The sequence below is a fragment of the Calliphora vicina genome, chromosome 3, assembly GCF_958450345.1.
Source record: "Calliphora vicina chromosome 3, idCalVici1.1, whole genome shotgun sequence".
NCBI classification, from domain to species: domain Eukaryota; kingdom Metazoa; phylum Arthropoda; class Insecta; order Diptera; family Calliphoridae; genus Calliphora; species Calliphora vicina.
This window is the reverse complement of record NC_088782.1, coordinates 7,378,914-7,390,560: the sequence shown is the minus strand read 5'-3', so window position 1 is coordinate 7,390,560 and position 11,647 is coordinate 7,378,914. Positions and strand designations below refer to the sequence as shown.

At 30.5% G+C, this 11,647-nt stretch overlaps 1 protein-coding gene across 2 annotated transcripts; it reads left to right on the top strand.

Annotated features, from left to right (window-relative positions):
* Positions 1 to 273: 273 nt before the first annotated feature.
* JIL-1 (JIL-1 kinase) lies at positions 274 to 10,653 on the top strand. 2 transcript variants are annotated; one of them, XM_065506239.1, is made up of 8 exons: positions 274 to 429; positions 2,983 to 4,229; positions 4,458 to 4,526; positions 4,595 to 4,728; positions 4,937 to 5,021; positions 5,084 to 5,904; positions 6,004 to 6,464; positions 6,530 to 10,653. In XM_065506239.1, exons 2-8 carry the CDS (start codon positions 3,176 to 3,178, stop codon positions 7,926 to 7,928), a joined length of 4,023 nt encoding a protein of 1,340 aa, XP_065362311.1. In that variant the 5' UTR covers positions 274 to 429; positions 2,983 to 3,175; the 3' UTR covers positions 7,929 to 10,653. The 2 variants fall into 2 exon arrangements, with proteins under 2 accessions (XP_065362311.1, XP_065362310.1); XM_065506238.1 differs by having other exon boundaries at positions 274 to 1,232.
* Positions 10,654 to 11,647: the final 994 nt, after the last annotated feature.

Below are 11,647 nucleotides of genomic sequence, written 5' to 3'. Positions count from 1 at the left end.
AAACAGTTTTGAATATAATCCCTCTACATATTACTTTAAATAAATAAGAAAATTAAACAAATAAATTAAATAATAGATATAAAACTTTACATAAATGTGACAATATAAATAAAAATAATAATAAATAAAATAGAAAATACATAAGTATCTTTAAAATCTATATCAATTTTGACGATTTTCATTTATATAGTTTTGGCGATTTTTAAACTTGGATGATCTGGCAACTCTGTAAACCAATAATCGTCCATTTTGGCATTTTAAAAATATCTACGCAGTCGGGAAGTATAATTCGTGGCCGTCGTCTTGCTTTAAATTCAGTGAAAATATTACAAAACTATTAAAATTATTATTTAATAGAAAAAGCAAACAATATACATAAGTGCTAATAACAACAACTATTCAATGGAAAAAAGCAGATTCTGAAATATTGTAAGAATGAAATTCTTTAAAGTGATAATACTGCAAAAGCAATTATTAATGGTTAACAATGTGTTCTTTATATATTGTGAAAATGTATATACGAAAGGAACTTAAATAAATATAAATTTTATTATTAAAAGCAAAATAGAAAGAAAAGAAGAGGAATAAAATAAAAAAAATAAATACATGGTAAACACTATTGTTCAGTCAGTATTCAACTCATCTTATTAACCCATAAATACTACGAATGCAGTAATAGTGTATATAGAAAAAATAATTCTTTGTGGTGCATTATTATTAGCTGTCATTACATACGAATATGATTACCAAAGCAAACTTTCAAAAAGTCAAGTAAAATAAATATTGCATTTGTATGAGTTAGTGAATGAGTACAAGTATGTACGTGTGTGAGCTGTTTATTTGACACGACACCAGATCAGCAGGGGGAATCGGAAAATTATGAACAAAATGAAAACGCGTGTTGTTTAATATCCAAGAAAAACAAAAACTATTGAAAATACTAAGAAAATTACCAAAAATAATTAAACTATTGTATAAAAAGAAGAAAAGTGTAAATTGTTAAACAATTTCAGCCTAAAATATAAAATACTCTTGTGACATATGTATGCGGGTTTCACCTTGTAGTCAGTCAGTTCATTTTGTATACATACCAACATACCTACATTCATATATGGCTTTATGTGTATATAAATAAGATAAAAATTTCATTGTAAATGTATTCTTGTGTTGGTGAACTAAACACACAAAAATAAATATTTTTTACTGATCCTAATATACATATGTGAAAAAAGGTGAGTTCCAAAAATTATAGCTGGGAAAGCCTCCTCAAGTTTTCATTTTATCATAGACCAGGTCTTTGTTTTAGCTTAGAGCATACATATTTAAAAACTGCCTTTATTTCTTACTACTCTTTTTTGTTTTTTGGAAAATATTTTACATTTCTTTTAAGTACAACTTCATCATTTCATGTTTATTTTGCTTATACTTGCGAGAACTAAGATGTGTATGAAAACTTTCACTTTTTCAACTTTCTTATCTTTTTTTTGGAAATTTCATTTATTAGTCCGCAGAATAAATATTTGCCTGAATCAACGTAAATGTAAAGCAGTAATGTTGAACTTAATGCAGGCATTTAATATTTTTCAATAAATAACTTTTGGCGGGTTAAAGCAAAATCTAAATGAGGTGTTCACCATGAAAATCATGGCCGAGATATTTTTCAACTTCTACTAGGTGAGTCCAAAAGTCCACTAAACGTTATAAAGTACCCAGAAGAAAATAAAAGTTTATAATGTATGTACTTGTACTTCCATTACTTGTGTAAGGGAATAAATGCTCAGTTGTAAGCAAGCAAATAAAAGCTTTGATTAAAACTATCCATTATCCAAGTGGGACTTAGTCATACCAAATTGATTTCACAATTCCTATATTTGTTTCTGCTCCAATTCTGTCTCTTAAAGGAGACGTGATTTTCATATGGCAAGATACTACTTGGAACTAGGTATGTGTGTGTACATAAAAAAATATTGTATTCTCAAGTGCTTTAAAAAAATCGAAAAATTTACTTTTCTGTGGGGGGTATTATGAAGACAGTGATCACATGCGATGTATATGAAACTATCGATATGATCAGTACAGGACACTATGAATTAAAAAGAATACAACTCTAGTTAATACACGGTTTTTAATACGGTTCCAGATGTTCTTATATGATTAAAAGAGAAAGATTTACTGTTCTCAGTTTACCCGGTCAGCTTCGCCATCCAATCGTAATTATATAAAATTTAAAAAGTGTCATAAAAGGTAACCAATAAAGTCATCTTTTGTGGATTCTAACTCATTCAGGATCATGTGTGACTAATTTCATGAATTTAGGTTCATTATTATAAAATATTCAAAAAGTACCATTAAAATAAAGAAATATATTACCATAAATGCTTAATCTAGGTCAACTATTATAAAATATTAAACTAATAAAATACCTTTAAATCCCTTTATTGTAGATTTTAATTCTTTAGGATAATTTATATTTTTTCTGATTCTAGGTACATTAGTATAGAAAATTCAAAAAGAACCATTTGAAGTACCAAGGGAGAACTACCTTTTTGGTACCTTAAACCTCAGATCTACAGTTCACTCAGTGACATTACTCTTATATATACTTTATAGATTGAAAGATTTTTAAAACATTTAAATATAAGACTGTTTTTTCCATTTCCCATTATTTAAGCGAAACAACTTTTCATTTTCGAAAAATAACCTTACACTTTTCAATATTAAAGCTTATATGTTATTATTTGGCTTATATAATAAGAAAACTAAATTCGATTATGTTTAATAAATTTGCGAAGCTTAATTATTCTTCAGTTTGCCATTGTTTTAGCGATTTTTGTTTAAAAAGAAAAAAAAATAATTTGCAAATTTATCTGGCAGCTCACCATGTAATTATACGACATACATATGTACATATTTATAGTTTATTCAGTTCTATATCTACATATATTTAAAAAAATAATAGTAGAAAACTTTAATTTATTTCAGATTCGTTCTCAAGAACTTAGCCACCAAATATATCGAATAATTTTCAACTCTAAAAACGTAGAAAATTACGTTGCAATTGTTTTCTTTTCATTATAAATTATAATTTTGACTTACCTTGTACTTAGAGGGTAATCGAGCGGGAGAGAGAGAGAAGAAAAGTTGTTGCTTCACCAGGTGTCTATTTAGATTTACCATGAATCGGTATCACAACAAAAATAAAAATTCCCAACCAGCTTCAGCCAGTGTAAGTAATGCTGGGGCATATGGTAAAATGTCAACACGCCGCCAATTGGAACACGAAAGTGGCTATTATGAAGACATAACAGACGATTGTTATGGCTATAATTCGAATGTGAACAGTAGCGTTGGTGCAGGAAAACGCCAAAGACAATTGTCCAATGAAGCTGTGTATGGCGTTGATAAAAAGTATAAATCTCAAGTGACGCATCCAGTAATGTCTGGAAATAAGAAGAAAAACACATCCTCGACTTCTGCGTCATTTGGCGTTGGTGGTAATATGACTAAAAAGAGTCGCAACCTTCCTGAAAATACCCGTGCTAACAATGTTGCCAGCAATGGCAGTGTTAACAAGGCGGCGACGACATATCACACACAGAATCTTTGCTCGAAAAAAACTAATCCTATTAAAAGCAACAATAACAATAACAACAACAATAATACCAACAGCAGCATAAACAAAGAAGTAAAACTGAAGAATGTTTCTAGTATGAACACAAAAATATGCCTAAGTGCTACAAATTACAATGACTACTCCAATAATAATAACAACAACAATTACGGAATACAAAATGAAAAGAGTTACCATACAAACGATTTATTAAAGAATATGACAACAATTGATTTGAATGAGGTCGTTGAAGTTCCTGACAGTGATAGTGAAGAGGAAGATCAAGCAGCAACATCTATGGTTTGCAAAACAAAATCAAAACTGAAAAACGGCAGTGCCAGTAGCTCCATCAAATGTGTGCCAACATATGTGGTTAGCGGTAGCAGCAGCAATAGTAATCATTCTATACAAAATTTCCATGAACAGCAGGCAACCAGCTCGAAGATACAAACATTTAACAATAACAACAACAACAACCACACTAGCAGCAGCAATAAAGAACAAAAACAAAAGGAAACTACCAACAACGGCGGTGATAATGAGTCAAATAGTAATCCTAATGCCGATCTCGAACGTTTACAACGTGAAATAGAAGAGATCACTCAGGTCCATACAAATTGTAAGTACAAATTTATTTCTACTTTTACACAAAGAATGTCCTAATAATTCGTGTGACTTGATTTTCTGTCAAGATAACCTAATTCAAAAACGAAACTTGGTCAAATTTATATGTAATCGTACATATTTGTATGTACATGTAAGTTTTGGCCAGAATTTTGTGTTCTAACTTTGATATATTGTTATGCTCTTTATATTAATTTTAAATTTTAATTTAAATAACAATTAGGCACTGTTGGTGATGACGAAAAAGTCAACTTATCGCATTTCGAACTAATTCGTGTTCTAGGCACCGGAGGTAAGAATAGTAAATTATAATATGATTTATACTTTATGCTTAAATGTTGTATTGATATAAATTTACAGCTTATGGCAAAGTGTTTCTTGTACGAAAGAATGGAGGAGATGATCATGAACAATTATATGCAATGAAAGTTTTGAAAAAAGACACCGTAGTTCAAAAGAAAAAGACTGCCGAGCATACAACAACAGAAAGACAAGTAAGTAAAGAGTAAAAGAAACAAAATCTAAATTTCAAAAAGTAAATGTTTTCCTGAGTTCTTCGCGGCTCTTTGGAATGTTTCTATTTATCCCTAGTATACATGTACCCTTACCACTCATGGTGAAGGTTATTAACACGATCCATTAAAAAGCAATCATGTTATATTAATATTTATTAAAACAAAAAAATTTTACTGTTTATTTCAGGTACTGGAGGCTATTCAGCAAAGTCCATTTCTTGTTGGATTACATTACGCATTTCAAACAGAGTCAAAACTTTATTTAGTTTTAGGTATGTGAACTGGTTAAATTCTGCTGCTCTGGATGCTTCCATTTAATATTTTTCAATTACAGATTACGTTAGTGGCGGAGAACTGTTTACACATTTGTACAAAGCCGAGCATTTTTCTGAATCGACTGTTCGTGTGTACATAGCTGAAGTCGTGTTGGCCCTTGAGCATCTACATAAACTTGGCATAATTTATAGAGATATAAAATTGGAGAATATTCTACTCGACGGACAGGGTCACATTGTTCTAGCCGACTTTGGTTTGTCGAAAATTTTTTCACCCGACTCCGATCATCGTGCACATAGTTTTTGTGGTACCCTGGAGTATATGGCACCTGAAATTATAAGAGCTGGACCGAATGGCCATGATTTGGCAGTCGACTGGTGGTCGGTGGGAGTGCTGACATATGAACTGTTGACGGGTGCTTCGCCGTTTACCGTTGTCGAGCAGCAGAATTCTCAAAGCGATATTTCGCGACGTATACAAAAAGTAGATCCCGTGCTGCCACCCACATTGGGCGAAAACGTCAAAGATTTTATATTGAAAATGTTGCATAAAGATCCCAAAAAACGTTTAGGCGGCAACTGTCGCAACGCCGCTGAGATAAAAAATCATCCGTTTTTCCGCGGCATTAATTGGAATGAATTGAAAAGTAAACGCCGAAAAGCTCCATTTAAGCCGACTTTGGATTGTGAAGACGATACTCAAAACTTTAGTGAAGAATTCACTAAACAGCCAGTTATAAATTCGCCGGCTCCAGTGCCTGCAAATACTCATAGACTGTTTCGTGGCTATTCGTATGTGGCCCCACAACATCGCAAAAAGCTATTGGAGAGAGAAAGAATTCCCGAATTATATGAGGAATATTGTAGTGAACCCATTTATGTAAGTACATACATATTATATCTTATACATTCTAAAAAATAAAATGATTCATTCAATTTATTTGTTTTTTTTTTTTTGTATTATTTGTTTGTACCCTAGACACCAACTCCTGCTCCTGATAACATACAACTGAAAGAGTTAAGAGGTAATGGTGCTTTTGCAAACTGTTATATAGGAGTTGATGATATGGACGATAGAATGTTTGCTATCAAAGTTATACCCGAAACCAATTATCGTCCGGCCGAAGTGGACGCACTAATTGCATGTGCTCGGGATGAACACAAATCAATTGCACAATTTCTGGCAGTATATCGTAAAGATTCAGACTTCTGGATTGTTCAGGAATTTGTAGAGGGCTGTGAACTTTCTGACCATATAACACAATCCGAAAGTGGGCTTGATGAACTACTGTGCAGCGACATATTTAATCAATTGGTGCAGGCCGTACACCATATTCATGAGAAGAAATTCATACATGGAGATGTTAAACCAGAAAACATTATACTAATCGTAGACGATATGATGCAACACGTCAAATTGGTAGATTTTGGAGCGGCTTGGTAAGTGTCTTTTTTTTAAATAAATTTATAGTACAAAGAATTGTAAATTTCCTTTTATTGTTTAGTTATCACGGCAATGTGAAGAGCTGGCACGATAAGCCTCGCTTTACCATCGACTATGCTCCCCCGGAAATGCTGCAAAACACAGAGTATGCTACATATTCGGAGGCTTTGGACATTTGGTGTTTAGGAGCTACATTGTTTACAATGTACATGGGACACTCACCCTTTCGGCAGGGCCGAGAGGATCGTGTAGTAAGCTACGAAATGTTAAAGCAACGTATTCTAAACGAGAATATGTACACGGATTCAGTGCGTTGGCAAGATGCATCGGATGAATTGAAAAATCTGTTACAAGGTTGTATGGAAAAGGATGTTAAGAAACGGTTTACTCTCAATCAAATTCTACAACATCCTTGGTTCGATGTAACCTTAAAGCAAAAGGCGATGCTGGCAGTAGCAAATGAAAGCTACGAATGTCATCTTTATAGTACCGACATTCGTACACCAAGCACGGATTTCGCACAATCCAACATTAAAGAGGAGGATTGCGTGGTTGACACATGTTCTAGAACTGATGAGGAACATGTTCTTGAAGATCTCGAAGTGGTTGACTTAAGACAACAGAGTTTACAATCAGAAGGTGATGTTACAAGTGGTTTAGGCCAAAGCAAATCCTCTGATGAAAACAGTTTAACCGCAATGGAAACCGATGAAGTTTCATTGACAGAGAACACCATACAAGAAGAAATAATTGAGATACCCATCACTGCTCAACAAAATTCCCCCCATGAACGACTATCTGATTTGGTTGGATTTGAGGGCTTTGATGAAAATATGCCACCCATAGCCAGCTGGCTACTAGACATTAGCAAATTCATTATTTTCGACAAAGTCAGGCAAATATCCGGCCGAACAAGTGTGGCACGTGGCAAACAAACTAAACAAAATGTTAGTGTGCAATCGCAACCCACTCGGCGGTCATTGCGCAACGATACCAGTCTTAGCAAGATCACTAAACCTTTATTAGCCAATAACAAAACTAGAACATCCCCAAGATCTAAACAACATACATTATCAGCAACTCAACGCGAAACCCAAAGTGCAATTATCAAAAAGGAGTGTGTGCCCGAGGTATGGACGCCTGAAGAATTTAATGGCTTTGATGAAAAGGAACGCAAAAGGCTGTCAGTGAAAACCAAAAGCAGTTGGCGTATGTTCTGTACGATACTGCACAGCACCCAGATGTCTTTAAAATTCTTTAACTTTGCTCGAAGGGTCTATAATCGATCATTGGAAGATAATGAGGAAATAAAGTCTAACAAAACTACGACGCGGCGAAAGCAGCATGTAACAACGCCGCCCATGACCGAAGCATCAACCAACAAGGAGGTTCCATTAGCGTGTCGTAAACAACCCAGTCGTTTGGCTCGTGCTCAACGGGCCCGCTATGTTTTTGAATGATTGCTGTATAATATATATTTCATAAAGTATCCTGACAGTCCTAATTACATTTGGCTGTTTATAGTTTCAATTTAATCAATCCCAATCCCATTTTTCTTACAACTGACGGTTCTCTGCTGAATGTAACTTTATTTAGATTTTAACTTACTAATGGTTTGTTTCCATAATTGTTAATGAAATTGTTATTATTATTTAATTTTTTTTTTGTTTGGCAACTAGTAGACATGATCAAGTTCTTGTCCAAGCGCATTAAAAACAATTATTTATACCTTAAAAAACACATACAATATATTATTACAGTTAATGCCTAGACAAAGAAAGATTAAATGTGTCCAGTGATTGTGAATTGGAGTTTAATCAATACATATTAATATTTTTTCTATTTGTGAAATATATGTACAAATATTGAAACAAATTTCAACTTTTTTCCGATCTAGATGACGATGAATGTTATTTTTTACAAAACTACCTTTTTAAAAATGGTAATTTTTTGAATGCGACTTTTTGTTCTTGTCTTAAATATGTTGGCTTTTAGCACTTTCATAATCATGGGCACAAATATTGTTTATAAATATAAAAAAATACGTTTTTTAAACAAGAAATATTTCTTTTTTTATTCAGGTTACATTACAGACTCATCTTTTGATTTGGTTATTTTTTTTTTAACGAGATTTGGATAGAGTTTATGTTTTGTTATTTCCTTATTAGATTCAAATACAATTGCGCATATCTATTGTAATATTAACTATTTTTAATTTATATTTTGAATACCTTTCAATTTTACATGATATGTGTATGTAATAATTTAAAATCATCATGTATGAAGCTTCGAAATATCCAACAGATTTCTATTTATTTCCTATAAAAAGCTGTTCCTTGTTGTCACTGGTAATGATGATGATGATGATAAAATGTATCATTTAACTTGAACTTGATATTTAGTTAGCAAAATTTCTTTAGAACAAAATTGTAATTATTAATCGAACCTTTATATTTTAAATTATAGAAATATACTTCAAAAAAGGATTCGGGAACTTTGTATTAACAATAAGTTATTCATTCATCCCATCCAGCGTTGATTTACAATAATTATAACATATTTAATGCCTCAATACACCAAAAAAAAAAAAAAGGAATGAAAAGAAAATATTACCTATAACAACCTGCATAATTATTTTTGACAATTTTTTTTTTGTTTGATTATTATTTCTTTAGTATTAGTTTAGCTTTTAAGTATTTTACAAATTTGAATTTTGTTTCGTAATTTTCTACGAACAATGCATTTTTATTAAAACACACTTTATCTCTGGCATCGTTGATAATTCTATCACACTTTAAAAGAAAAAATTTAATAAAAATATTAAAAATAATATAAAAAATGTTGTACTGTGTATGCCAAGCATTAAAAAAATGTTTTTTTTGTAATTTTATTTTTTTTCTAAAATAAGTTTGTATTGCTATTGCTTCTCAGTCACAAGTTTCAAACATTAAAATGATGGCTGTATATAGTATAAACCGGTTAAAACATGGAATTAGAGACATTTTTTGAATTTAAAATATTTAAAACCAAAAAACATGAAAATCGTAATCGTCATTAGAAAAGAAAACAAACGTTTTTTATTTGTATAATTTAAATCGCCAGGGTTTCAAGAAAACTTAGATTCTTTAATTGCACAGTACTTTAATTTTGAATTGAAAGTAGTCCACGGTGGACAAAAATTAAAGAAAATTTAATTTTAATTTATTTAAGCACAAACTTACATAACAAACATATCGAAAGACCCCGATTAAGATTTTTTAAAAAGCCATACCAGTGGATGGATATTTGTATAAAATCACATACTTATACTTGAAATATATATAATACAGATCAGATGCCTTTGAAAAAGATGCCTTAACTCCCAAGACAAATGCAAAAAGAAAACAAAAATATAACAAAAAAAAAAAAAACAAAAACACAAGATACACTACAATTCTAATGACACTTGTAATTAAATGAAATCAAAATTAACAAGAAAAACAACATCAGCATACATACATACATATTTACAAATAAATATTAATATAAATAAACCAAATTTTAAGAAATATTGAATTTAAGAACCAATAAAAGAGAATAAGAGAACATGTAGCTAATTTAAGAAACACAATAAAAAAAATCACTTAAAATATCTTAAAATAATACAATATATTATTCATTCATGCATACAAACAAACAAACATATTTGTAAGTAGGGGCTTGCATAGTCGGAACGTAAGCAGTAGTATAAAGATAAAACAAATCATACATACATATATCAAACTTTTTAATTAAAATGTTTTCATGTTTCGTTCCTTCTCCTGTAAACTAATTAAAGAAACACAAGTCTTTTTATTTTATATTAATATAGAGTGTATGCCGAGCTATACAATTAGCTCTGAACAAGATTTGTAATATAAAAGCAATCGATATATAACATTTTTTCTTATTTTTTTTTGGGTTTTCGTAAAACTGTTATAGCAAATCTTAAACTAATTAGTTAATACATTTGTTAGGATATTGAACTGAGCTATTCTCAACTTGTAATGCAAAAAAAAAAAAAAAACAATTTAAACATAACTTAGTTTTTATTACTTAAGGACTAGTAATAGACAATTTAACATACATACATATTTCCCTGTAAGAACAATTAAACATGTATTTTGTTATAAATAAAAAAAAAAATAAATATATATTAAACCTAAATTCTCTTCACTTTTTTTAGGTGAGTTACATTTCAATCAGAGACCGAAAATAACACGCCCATATAATCAAAATACCCATATTGTGAATTACATATACATACATATTTTGTTATAAAAATTAAATCACTCAAAATAAGAGCTTTATTAGTTTTGGTTGTTCTTAATAACTGTTATAATTCTTTCTCAAAGTTACATTTTTACCTTTAATAAATTGTCACAACTCTTTATTTATTTAAATTTACACACTTTATAATTTACAAGAATACACTGGTAATATAGTTGATGTTAAGTCTAACTGTCTACACACAGTGGCATATTATAGTAGTTTCATGAATTATCTAACCGGACACAACTAGAATGTTCTATTTCTACAACTTTTAACAGATTTAATAGTTATGGGACGATTATGGATGGCAACCGAACTTCAGTTGCGTTGCCAGAGGACAACCACAAATTTCTGGTTGCCAATTTGGCTACAGAAATGATAGCAGTCAGTTGCGATCTGAAGTTCGGTTGCCATCTATAATCGACCCATTATTGTTGTCATACTTATAAATAATGGTAATAACAGCGTGTTATCAACATTGTTGATATGTAGAAGTTTCGTTTTTATATAATTTAGTTTTATTAAAATTTTTCGATTTTTTAACAAATTTTCGATATTTTGTAAAATGTGAGATTTTTTGGAAAGTTCGATTTTTTATTAAATTTATAATTTTTTAAAAAATATTCATAAATATTTAGATTTTTGTTAAATTTGAATTATTTTTTGTAAGATTTGTGATTTATTGAAAAAATGTCAATTATTTGCAAAATTTTCGATTTTTTTGTATAGTATTACATAGATTTATTTTATTTTTTCAATATTCTAGCTTTCTTTGCTTCAAATGAAGTTTTCCTTTTAATTTTTAAGTTAAATACATACATACATACTGATATTTACGAAAAATATGAAAATATAAATAACTTATCTTGATTATTTCATAGATTATAGC

What these genes read in the sequence shown, in the direction of transcription:
- JIL-1 (XM_065506239.1), top strand. Translation starts at nt 3,176, where the DNA reads ATGAATCGGTATCACAACAAAAATAAAAATTCCCAACCAGCTTCAGCC. An exon ending in AAAACTTTATTTAGTTTTAG is followed by an intron (nt 5,022 to 5,083) that starts GTATGTGAACTG and finishes TTTCAATTACAG; the next exon opens with ATTACGTTAGTGGCGGAGAA. An exon ending in ATTGTAGTGAACCCATTTAT is followed by an intron (nt 5,905 to 6,003) that starts GTAAGTACATAC and finishes TTTGTACCCTAG; the next exon opens with ACACCAACTCCTGCTCCTGA.